Here is a 12,815-nt window from a genome sequence, read left to right as displayed (position 1 = left end):
GGGACCTTTTAAAAACTGCAACAAGCCCTGATGGATCAGCGACTTGTGAGCTGAAGTGCTGGCTGCACCATAATTAACTCCAGGCAGGTTTAAGCATCTTGCAGCTGCCACAGTGCTCTGGTTACTTGTAAAGAGGGTCTGGATCTAATATCCAGGTGACAACCACCCCCAAACCAGGACAAACCTAGAGCGGACTGCAGCATTATCCCGAAGGTTGGAAACAGCCTCCCATGCAAAAAGGCAGTCTGAAGTGCCTCGCGGCTGCCGCAGCTATCAAAATCAAGGGGAAATGGTTTTGGAGACAGACTGAATTATCAGTACTGACTCCAGCCCCATCCCGGGCCAAACAGGCTCTCAGGGGCTCTCTACCCTCAATTTGACCAGAAACCAAACAAAAACCAGTAACCAGCAAAAAAACAAAGCCAAGATTAAAAAAGAAAAATTAAAAGGGGCAAAAGGAAAAAGGGTGCCAAAAACAACAACAACAACAAAAACCAGCTAAATCAGCAAGCCGGATCTCCTAATGCCAATAAAAAAAACCTATAATCCAGAGAGTAGAAACATTCTTCAACAATTCCAACAGTTCAGAGCCCTGTAAGGGTGGTCTGAACAAGCTGAGACTGAGTGAAGAACTGGAGACTGTTACGTGGGGGGGTCCTCAGTTTTTCAAGTCGGTGTGTAGAGCTACGAGGCTTGAGACAACCCAGCCTGGACTTCTCCCTTCGGCTCAGTGGAGAGACATACAACATAAGGTTACCTTTTTTGCATTTCAGTTTTTTTAATTACTGGGGTTTACCATTAAAATTTAATTATTAAACATTATGTACACATAATTTATTAAATATGATAAGAGAAATGGAACTGGATATTAACAACATATTTATGATACTGTACTCCAGAGCATTCAATGATTTTCTAGGGCTTCATGTGGATGATGAAAAATATATTTTTTTCTATATTTTTTTATAGAATATAAAAATATTTTCTATATTTTGAGCCCTAGGGCGCTCCAAACATCAGTAACTTAGGGCTTGATTGGTCTTTTCACATCCATATGCATCAACTAGAGCTATAGGTACTTCGACTTACAAAATCTGAGTAGTAACTAACAAAGTTACAAAAGCACTGAAAAAATGACTTATGACCGTTTTCACATTTACAACTGTTGCAGCATCCCCATGCTTACCTGAGCAAAATTCAGATGCTTGGCAACTGTCTCACATTCATGACAATTGCAATGTTTCAGGGACATGAGAACATCTTTTGTAACTTTCTAACATGCAAAGTAAACGAGGAAGCCATATTCACTTAACAACTATGCTATTAACTTAACAACTGCAATGATTCACTTAACAACTGTGGCAAGAAAGTTGTAAAATGGAGCAAAATTCACTTAACTGCCTTACTTAGCAACATAAATTTTGGGATAAGTTTTGTGGTTGAAAATGAAAATTACTTCTATCTGCTCAGGAAGGAAAAAAAAAAGAAATGTAAAATTATATCTCCAACCTTCTATTCTTGCAATAGGGCATGCTGGGTGGCTGTCCTTTCTGCTGGCAGTCCAGTACTGCTAAAAATTACATGCATCTTGGCCTATAGACTTGTTAGTCGCACCCCATTGAGGCATTCAGACATGCCAGAGTCTCCAAAGTTAATTGTGATGACACTGCTTCCACCACAAAGAGAAGCTACAGCAGGGGTCCCCAGCCTCGGCCCACTACTGGGCCAGGGCCTATTTGAAAACAGGGCGCACAAGTGGCAGGCCAGTGGCCACATGCACCCTTTTGTATGTGCAGCTCAACGTGTGCAAGTTGAGCTGCGCGCATGTATGCACCTGCCTGCCACTCGTGCCAGTTGAATTGCGCACATGCGCCAGCCTGCCACTCACATGGCCCAGTTCCCCTCTCCCTGCCCCAACCCAGGCTGCCAAGCAGAAAAGTTGGGGACAAATTTGGTATTCAACCCATTTTGTCTTGCAATCAAATGTTTGATACAACACACAAACTAGAATGTATCAATATCATCTGCTTTGTGACTCACTACATTATTCCTTATAGGAAATATTTGTTTGTTATTTAACATTTTTGGTACTCATCACTGCTCCTGGGACCAATTAATGATGATGAGGTACCACTGTACTGTGCTGGGATGTCAAAAGGCCAGAAGGAGAGCACAGCAGTAGTGGTTCTTCCTATGCAATTCCACTTGGCCCAGAAATAAACATTTTTAAGTATTTTTATAATCTAGCCCTTTACAGAAAATTTTTACTGATTTGCAGCTCATTCCAAAAAATGAGCTTTGTACATTTCCTCAAGATCCACAGGATCAAACCTCTTATAGATAGTACTGCAAGATATTTTGCTCAGCACTTCACACCATCAATCCAAATTAAAATGAAAGGGCAAGTTTATTTGAAAAGTAATTGAACTAATATTTCACTGTATCTTAGCATCAGTATTTACAGCCTGTCTTTATATATAAAGGTTATCATATAGCATTCAATGACTACATTAAAGGAAGGAACGTTTCCCTTGCACGCTTATGATGCTGGCCCAAACTTATGAATAATTTGCATTATTAAATCATAGGCAATAAATGTACAATGAAATCTAACTATCTCAGATACAAAGAATAATCTATTTTTCATCATGTTACCATTCATCAAATTCTCAAATTTGGCTTTAAATTAGTTACAGCCAGGAATACAGTAATAATAAACTAATTTTTATTCTATTCATAATTTTTCTAGACAGTTTGGAATAAATTTTTAAAAATTACTTGTCATAGTCACTCTCCCCTAATACTGTTTTTGATATATTTTTACACACACGCTTACACAGAAACCCAAATCACTATATCCATCAATAGAAATATTACCTGCTTATTTAGTGGCCTGAACAAACAGTCCCGCCAGGTCACCAATGCAAGCTAGGATTTAAAAGGAGAAATATTATAAATGCTTGTCCCTGTATTCATGGTTATCTATAAAATTGCACATCACCCAGTTTTCAAAAGGTCCTTTCTTTAAGAACATTCTTCAAATTCACGTCTATTAAAGCACACCATGGGACCAGCAAACTGAGAAGATATTGTTCATTAGAGCCACTAATGAAGAGGTCCTAAATCTCACAACTGTTCTATTTTACAATGTTTCTGATACAAACCAGAACACAAGAGGGCAAGTTTCAACCCTTAATTTTTTTAAAATACAAGTCCATTTCTCTAAATTCAAGGTCAAAAGTACATTTTTAAAATAAAATTTAGACAAATTTAAGCAGACAATCATGACACAGTTCACTCTTCGGTACAATTTTTGGTATTAAAAAAAATTAACATTAATATTCAAGAATATTACTCGTGTCATTTTCTCTCTTCCAAATGTAATAATAGCACTAATAGTCAATGTCAAATGTGGATATGAATTATACTAAATTAGGACTTTCTGTACAGCATGTATACTGGATGTAATACAAAGAAAATGCATGTCAGGATATGAAAAAGATATACAGGGACCAGAAACCAGAAAACAAATTCCTAAAAAGAATGCTGATAAAAACACTGCAGGCCTCCACAGTGGAGGACTTCCTTAGTTACAGAAAGAAAAATGATACATCAAACTGCAATAACTAAATTACCGCATTTTATCAAATGTACAGAAAAAATTAACTCTCCAAATAAAGTTGCTTTAAACATTATAAAGTAATGGAATTGACTTATGGCTAATTCAAAAAAGGGGTTAAAAGGTTACATTATTTGCAAAGCCGCCATGTAAAATGAAAGTAAGTCACAAAGCAATAGTTTAAGAAAATAAATTTCTGTACAGCCTTCTGATTGTGTCAGAAATACTTTTTCAGTGATACCATGCAGAAGACAAGTAAGAGTCTCAGCTCTTCAACCCTCTATTATTAAAAAGACATCTAGGATATAAAGGTGGAAGAAATATACTCTCTCTTTCCATTTAAAATTAAATATAATGAAGTTCTTCATTTTACAGCATATAATAATAAAACAGAGTTCTTGGTCCAGCAAGCATCTATTTAGTTCTATTCAATTCATAACTTGATCTGTTTTTATCCCTATTTTCCTTCAGTTTGATCTGAAACTAAACTATGACTTTATATACCTACATATGTAGAAAAAAATATATATTTTAGGTCACCTATAAGTAGGGGCAAATCTTAAGCAAAAGAGAAGACAAGTGGATCAATCTTCCCTTCAAACAAAAGGGCATTGGTCCTACCTGAACGCTTCTTCTTGGGGAGCCAAAGGAGAATCCAGAATGGGTACTCTCTAGTCTCATAGCTCTACAGACTGAATTGAAAAACTGAGGACACACCCCCTAGTAACAGTCCCCAGTTCTGAACGATGTCGAAGCGAATCCAGCTGCTCCTCGTCCTCTAACAGATAGCCTATTTGCTACTGCGAGAAAAAAACATTTCCTTCCTACTATGACCAGACAGAATACAGGGTGGGACTGGATTCTCCCTTTGGCTCCCCGAGAAGAAGCCTTCAGGTAGGACCAATGCCCTTTTTGTTTGAAGGGAAGATTGATCCACTTGTCTTCTCTTTTGCTTAAGATTTGCCCCTACTTATAGGTAGGGGCAAATTCTCCACTCCACTCATTCTCCACTGAGCTGAAGGGAGAATCCAGGATGGGACATACCAAAGCTGGCTGATGGCTGTCCTACAGGAGGGAACTGGATTGGTCGGAGGTCCTCACTTCTACATGAACGTCCTGCAGGACTCATCTTCCAAAGGACGCCTCTGCTGAGGCAAAGGAGTCAATTTTATAATGTCTTATGAATGGGGTCACAGATGACCAAGTCGCAGCTCTACAAAAGTCCAGAACCGAAGCCTGCATTGCCCAGGCTGCAGGGGTTGCTGCACTCCTGGTTGAGTGCGCAGTGATTCTCCTGGGCACAGGAAGAGCCAGTTACTCATAGGCCTTCGCAATTCAGGCACTAAGCCAGTGACCCACGGTAGATGGTGTCACCCTGCGACCCAAAGTTGACGGCTGAAAGGAACCGAACAGGGCTTCAGTCCTCCTAAAAGAGGTCTTTTTGATGTATATACGGAGGGCCCTCCTAACGTCCAAGGTGTCCCATTTTCTCTCCAATGCATGGGTAGGCCCTGGACAGAAGTCAGGCAAAATCAACTCCTATGAGCGATGGAATAAGGAGTTCACCCTGGGCAGAAAGGTAGGGCACAACCACAGAACCACCCTGTCTGCATGGAAAACGCACAGGTCCTTTCTGATGGATAAGACCGTAAACTCCGAAATACGCCTGACCGAAATAATGGCCACTAAGAATGACACCTTGCACGTGAGTAGGCGAAGACTGACTTCACACAAGGGTTCAAATGGGGGAGAAGTCAGTGCCTGCAGGACCCTAGGCAAATCCCAGGTAGGGTAACGGTGGACCACCGGTGGCTTCAAATTAGTGGCTCCCCTAAAGGCTTTCACCCTTGGGTGTTGGGCCAGAGTGGTTGAGTCCTTGACCGAAAAAAAACGAGGCCAAGGCAGACACCTGTCTCTTCAAGGTACTGGGGGTGAGACCTCTGTCCAACCCATCCTGCAGGAACTCTAACACATTAGCCACAGACACAGCAGTAGGTTCCAATAGGTGACTGGCACACCAGCCGCAGAAAATCCTCCACGATGCGTCGTCTAGCCTGGTCGTGGAAGGTCTTCTGGCTGCCTGGATAGTCTGAATGATCCTTCTGGAAAACTACTCCCGTTTCAGGAGCACCCACTCAAACGCCAGATGGTCAACTGAAACCTGGCTGGATCTGAGTGCTCAATCCAGCCCTTGCTGAGGGAGATCCTGTGCAGAGGAATTCTCCAGGGTCTGGCGACTGACAGACCCATCAGGTCTGTGAACCATGGGCGCCTGGGCCAGTAAGGGGTTACCAACAGAACCTCTGCCCTCTCTGTCAGTACCTTTCTGATTGTCCTCAGAATCAGGGGAAGGGGGAAGGCGTACAATAGCCCTTGGGGCCACCTGCACCGGAGAGCATTGACCCCTTCTGGGAACGGTGCTGGGAATGGTGCACAGAACCTTGGGAGCTGTTAGTTTTCCAGAGATGCAAAGAGATCCAGAATCGGACGGCCAAACTGTTCCATCATCTCCTGGAACAGATTGGGATGCAGTTGCCATCCTGACTGGTTGACTGTGGTCCTGCTCAACCAGTCTGCTTGCACATTGAAAACTCCCGAGATGTTTTCTGCTCGCAAGGACAACCGGTGTCTCTCCGCCCACCTGCACAACTGAGTCACCTCCTGCATTAGAGATCTGGAGTGAGTGCCCCCCTGCTGGTTTATGTAGGCATTGGTGGCCACATTGTCTGTGAGGACAAAAACCTGTCTCCCCATCACCTCCTGCCTTAGATCCTTGAGAGTTAAGCAGGCAGCCCTGAGCTCTAGCCAATTTATGTTGTGGGCGAGCTCCTCCTGTGACCACCTAAGCTGGACTGCCAGGTGGGCCCCCCAACCATACAGACTGGCATCGGTAGTGATGGTAATCCTCTGGGGCTCCCTGTACAAGCAACCCTGATCCATGGCTCGGGACTGCCACCAATGGAGAGAAAGAAGATCCAACAAGGGGATGTGGACCCTCCTTAGTGAGTCACCCCTGCCCGCCTTCTGGTAGGGGAGCAGGAACCACTGTAGGGTTCAGGCATGGAAGCGGGCCCTGGGACGATCCCAATGCCCAATATCATCTTGCTGAGAAGCTGAGACAGCAAGATGATAGGTGCCCCTCTGTCAGACAGGATCTGTGATGTGATGTCCCTTATGCTGTCTCAACGCCCCTGTGAGAAAGATCTGGCCAGTTAAAGGTGTCTATGATAGTCCCCAAATGCAAGGGACGGTTTGATGGTACTAGGTGGCATTTGTCCAGGTTTATTGAGAACTCATGCTCTCAAAGGATCCTGATTGTCGACATCATATCCTCCTCTGCTTGGGGTCTGGAAGAGGATGCTATCAGGATGTCATCCAAATAGCATAGGATCCTTATCGGTAAGGATCTGAGGTATGCCGCTACGGCCGCCAGGAGCTTAGTAAAAGTCTGTGGGGCTGATGACAGGCTGAATGGGAGAGCCCTGTATTGAAAATGGTGGCTGCCATAGCAAAACCTCAGGAACTGACGGTGGTTGGAGTCTGTGGGCACAGGGAAGTAGGCCTCTGTCAGATCTACCGAAGCCAAAAAAATCTCCCTCCCGCAGGCCCTGTATGATAGAGTGGAGGGAGTGCACCTTGAATCTTCGGTAGATTAGATGCCTGTTGAGCCCTTTCAAGTTGAGGATTGCTCGCCACCGCCCTCTCCCTCAAGGCCTTTGGAATCACAAACCAAATTGAATAGAACCTCTGTCTCGCCTGGTCTCCAGGAACTGGATGGATGGCCCGAACATCCAGCAGATGGTGGATCGCTGATTCCATGAGATCCCTCTTTGAGGGGTCCTTTGAGACAGGGCAGCACACAAAGGCACGGGGCGGGGGGAAGAAACTCCCGAGAGAGACCTGACCATAAAGTTGTCAGGATCCAAATGTCTGTCGTGGTCTGTTCCCACCTCTGCCAGAACAGTCCCAGATGGCCCCCTGTGGGGAGGAGAGGCTTGGGTGTCACTTGTTGCATCTAAAAGGTCTGTTGGAACCCCAAAAGGACCTTCTGTCATCTTGCCTCTGATGCCCTCTGGTGGAAAAGGCCGGTCTATTGGCCTGAAATGAGGATCTTTGGAAGAAGGGCCTATTTTGATGGGGAAAGCTTGCCCCAGCTTCCACGTTTAAAGGAAGGCTTTCTGTAGTAGGGTGGAGACCTGTAATCAAAAGGCCTCCGCTGGAAGGGCAGGATCTTTCACTTGTCCCTGGTTTCCATCAAAAAAAGGGATCCAGGGCCTTCTCGAAAAGCCTCTCTCCTTGAAGGGAGCAACGCCAGCTTCCATTTGTTTCTGACATCCATCTGCCAGTTTCTTAGTCAGATGAGCCTACGTGCTGTTACAGATGAGGCCATGGCTCTGGAAGAAGTTTTGGCTGATGTGAGGGTGGCATTAGCTGTTGATTGAGCTGCAGCTATTATCTTATTTAAGTCCTGATGCACCCAGGTCCTCAGGTGGGATTCTACCCTGCAGCTGCCGCAGCCACCCATTAAATAAGGTAGACTCAGACCCACTGGGGCGAGTGTTACCCCCCCAGGGGACTTCCACTGCTTTTTAATCACATTCATAAATGTCTGGGGCACAGGTACAGCGTCCACCACAGATGCTTTCTCAGTGAATATGTAATTTTCCTGATCCTCCCCCTCTGGGGGAAGATCCCAGCGACCTTGTCGCTTTTTTTAAGATGAGCCATGCTCTTAGCCTTAACCAGCAGAGTCTTGGAGAGAGCCAGCTGGAAAAGGACCTTAAAGGAGGGGGGACCTGCTACCTCCAACTTCCCGTCCGAAAAGCCCTCTCTGGAAGGAAGTCCCTCTCAGAAACATAAGACTGGCTTCTTTCCGAAGGGGATGCAGAACTATTTCTGAAGTAGATCGGCTGTTTTGCAGAAGCCTGCCCTTGCCCCTGAGGAACGCCTCTGTTGGTGTCCAAACCAGAGAGCTGGTGCAGCTGGTTGACTTAAGCCTGAAATTCTTGTCTAATTGTTTGCGAGATCCAGGGTCTCATGAAGGATGGCATCTCTTGCCTATGGGTTTCCTCAGGCCGCAACCCAGCCACTATAGGGTAAAGGTGGTTTTTTTATTTTCAGGCGCAGGTCTGGTTTTGCTGGAGGCTTGGCTTCCAGGTGCAGCAATCAAAAATCCTTGTGGTGGCTCAGAATTATTATCAGTGGCTTTTGCCTTGATTTGGAGGTTTCCCTGCAAATTCTGAGTACTTGAGCCACCAGGTTATCAGGCAGTCAACTATTGTCTATCTGCCAATTGGTTTTGCTGCCTGCCCTCTTGTGGGAGCAGAGGAGAGATGGCCCCATTTTCAGTCATCTTGGAGTCTATCACTGCCTTATCAAACTCCTTATCTAGGGCTTTTTGTCTATGCCTGGCCTGCCTAACTTCTGCCCTAAAGGATCTTTTAGGGGCTAGGGTCCTAGCTCTGATCCTAGCTCCTGCCTCCAGCCCCGCAAACCTGGACTTAAGTTTATCTCCTTGCAGCTCTCTCTCTACTCTGTTGAGGAGCTGATATTCTTGGCCAGCTCCCCTGGCAGCCATTTTGAGTCTACCAAAAATAATTGTCACTGACAGGGAGAGAGAAAAGGAAAAAAGGGGCAAAAGAAAAACAAAAACAAAATTTATTTGATCTAAAGCTGTCTGTTTTTGTAACAGCAGCTGTCCACCACTTCAGGAGGCTAGTGCGACCCAGAAGTGGTGAGCTCAGCAGAGCTCCGCAATTTAAGGCAAGAGTCAAAGCAAAAAGGGAAAAAAATGGCTGATTCTTTAAAATTGCTACAAGCCTTGACAGATCAGAGGCTTGTGAGCCAGTGCTGGCTGCACCACAATCAATTTGGCAGTCTCAAGCATCTCACAGCTGCCATGGTGCTCTGGTAACTGAACAGGGGGTCAGGATTCAATCCAGATGGCCAGTACCCCCCGAAGAGACAATCCTGGAGATGAACTGCAAAATTGTCCCAAAACGTCTGAAATGGCCGCCGATGCCAAAAAGAGGCAGAAGCACCTTGCGGTTTTTGCGGCTAGCACAGATCAATAAGAACGGACCGGAAGAAAGTGAGTTGAATAAGATACTGACTCCCTCCCCACAGCCCGGGCCACACAGGCTCTCAGGGGCACCTCCAAACAAATTTACAATCACAATTCCAAAAACCAGTCTAGCAGCAAAGAATTTTTTAAAAAGGCAGTCAAAAAAAAAAAAGCGAAAAACAAAAGTGCTAACTGGCAAGCCGGCTAGCTGTCAAACTGCTCTAAGTCAGTCAAAGAGGGGGAAAAAAAACCTTAATCCAGAGGGTGAAGATTCTTCTACAATCTTAACTATTCAGAGCCCTTAAAGGGTGGTCTGAACATGCTGAGACTGAGTGAAGAACTGGGAACCATTACCAGGGGGTGTGTCCTCAGTTTTTCAACTCGGTATGCAGAGCTATGAGACTAGAGACTGCCCATCCTGGATTCTCCCTTCGGCTCAGTGGAGAACTATCATTCCCCCAATTGAATATAACTACTCTTTATAACAACTTACTGAATAAATTTCATATATTCCCTTCCGGCCCTCATCACATTCACGACGAACCCAGTGTCGATTGAGGTAGGCACAAATCCCATTCAGCACTTTACTTGAAAACCGATAATCCTCCCATTGTTGAGTGTAGAATTTCAACACGCTCTCATCCATCAAATCTTCACCATCCTGAAAGAGACAATTCATCAACAGAACTTAAGCTAAATACAAGCTGAATTTCTTCTCCAGTGTTGCCTGTTTTCAAGAGAAAAATAGTATTAACTGACCCTTTATTTGTTTGTCTAGTGCAGGTTTTTTGGGGGGCATCCCCCACCTAAGCATCTCTAAAAATCTTGATTCCACCCATCACATATAATTCTTACTATTCCAAAAGTGAACTCCTACTCATGCGGAGAAAGCCTTAAAGGCCATTAACTTTGTTTAAACAAGGTTCCAAAGAACATGACATTCATGAAAGAGAAAAATAAAAGAACGAAAGACAATATAGTACAGAGGAGCTTAACAAATAATAGTATGAAGGGATATGAAAAAATGGCAAATAAAGTTTTAAAACATGTGATAATTGAAATGCATAAATATAAAATAATTTTAATGAAAGCTTTTTATCTAATATTTTTATCATATTAATTACTATACATATTAAAATAAAGGTAACTAACAACTAACAATATGAGCTCACCTCAAGATCATATTTACAACACAATCCTATGCATGTCTACTCAGAAGTAAGTACCATTGTCTTCAATGGGGCTTACTCCCAGGAAAATATTGTAGGATTGTAGCTTTAATCTACTTAAGTTAGTGAGGTCCTTGTGCTTGATGCCCCCAATTTAGACTCCAATTTAGTCAGCTTCTTTCTCAAATCTCCTCATGGAGGTGGTGGTAAATCCCACTCTGGCAAGGCCTACGCATGCATGGCCAGCCCCAGATTGCTCTGAGAGGAAAAGTCTTATAAAACACAGCCTGGGAAAACATAGACTAAAAATAACTATAAATCTAACAATTTCTTACTTAAACTTGGGTCCTGGTTCTGTATCCTCATGGCTGGGTTTTCCCCAGCAGCCATTCACTTTGTCTTCCCACTCAGCAGCTCTCTCTGCAACTACCCAGCAGCAAAGCCCACAGGAAAGAGAGAGAGAGAGAGAGAGAGCCTCTGCCAGTCCCATGATCCTTAGTGGGAACACATCTGATTGGCTGGCAGTTCCTTCCTCCCACCCACCCCCAGTTGGGCTATCCTTTTCAGACCAGGCCCTAGGAAATGCACTTTAACAAAGACAACGATAGGTAAATGAAACACAGCTGTTTCATCACAAATATATAAGAACAAATAGCAGGCTTTCAAAAATTCAGTTAATAGCTCATTTTCAAATTGCCCCCATTAAAAATCAAATTGCCCCCCTCTGGGGATGAGCCCCACATTAGGAACCACTGGTCTAGTCTTACCGGATAGGACTCTGTCTCTCCCTTGTCAGTTACTTTGTGTCAGAAAAGAAGCACATTATATCACCTTGACATATAATGAACATAACTATATTTTCTTTCAACAATCTATTTTTAGACTTGAACTGTCTTTTCTTTTTGCAATATTGGCTGAAATTTTTCAGACAGGAGACCAGGAAATTTTTCTATAATATAGCATTGACTTTTTAAAGTTTACTCTTCAACTTTCTTATTTAGCATTTCCCTGTTTTTAAAATACCTATAAGTTGAGGGAAAATACTTGGGGAAAATGTTTATTGGAGGACAAAGTAATGCCTGATACAATTTTGAACCAATCTTCAAATTAAACTATTGGTAAAAGAACAGATCAGGGATAGATTACATGTGATGCGGTTAGGAGTTGACTTGATGGCACAAAATCAATCATCAATTATTTAAATTCAAGCATACAATATAATACAGAGCCTGATCTTGAGCTGAATAATCCTCCCTATCATTCACATTTGGTGAAAGTGAAAATTCTGGTTAATTTAAATCCTGCTTTTTTTCCCAACTAAATGTAAGGCCTAGAAGAAGGAAGTACAAGTCCCAAAACCATATGTTAATATATATTATAATGCAATTATATATTACAAAACATGTTGGCTATACCAATGGTCGCCAACCAGTGGGCCGTGGCCCACTGGTGGTTGATGAGAAAATGTTGGTCCACAAAGAAATGCCACCCCAAAGCACCCCCCCAAAACATTTAATCCAGGATGCAGGGGAACACAAGGCTGCTCTGCCCACATGGCCCGGGATCACAAGGCTTGTGTCGCTTGCATTAGGAACAACACGAGGTAGTGAGGGGAGGGGGAAAAGGGCGCAAGGGGGGAACTTGCCTGGCCACCAGGTTGTTTCTTCCATCTTCCACTTTTGGCTGCACACAAGGAAAGCAGCAAAAGTCTTTTTTTCTCTCCCCCAAACTCCACCAGAAATGAGTATTTGCAAGGCATCCTGCTCCAAGAGACTGCACCAGCAAAGACTCATTTCTGGCAGAGTTTGCGGGGGAGAGAAAGGCTTCTGCTGTTTTCCTTGTGTGCAGCCTGAGAACGGAGCTCAAAGCAGACTAGGAATGGGGCTGCCTTGGAGGTGGTGGGGATGTATGAGGAAGAGAGAGAAAGAGAAAGAAAATCACCAGTACTCATCTCTTTCCCCTT

The 12,815-nt window shown here is 43.8% G+C and overlaps 1 protein-coding gene across 4 annotated transcripts in view; it reads right to left on the bottom strand.

The window, feature by feature from the left end:
- CUL1 (cullin 1) overlaps positions 1 to 12,815 on the bottom strand; it is a 65,519-nt gene that overhangs the window by 34,184 nt on the left and 18,520 nt on the right. For all 4 annotated transcript variants that reach the window (XM_026702303.2, XM_087916865.1, XM_026702302.2 and 1 more), the window contains exons 4-5: positions 10,177 to 10,344; positions 2,878 to 2,928 (exon numbers count right to left, since the gene is read on the bottom strand). In XM_026702303.2, the coding sequence (XP_026558088.1) occupies positions 2,878 to 2,928; positions 10,177 to 10,344 (219 nt within the window). The remainder of the gene's footprint in view (positions 1 to 2,877; positions 2,929 to 10,176; positions 10,345 to 12,815) is intronic.

Source organism: Pseudonaja textilis, chromosome Z (genome assembly GCF_049901715.1).
Source record: "Pseudonaja textilis isolate UNSWEBS1 chromosome Z, rPseTex1.2, whole genome shotgun sequence".
In the NCBI taxonomy this organism is placed as follows: domain Eukaryota; kingdom Metazoa; phylum Chordata; class Lepidosauria; order Squamata; family Elapidae; genus Pseudonaja; species Pseudonaja textilis.
Note: the sequence above shows the minus strand (reverse complement) of the source record. Positions and strands in the feature narration are given on the sequence as shown.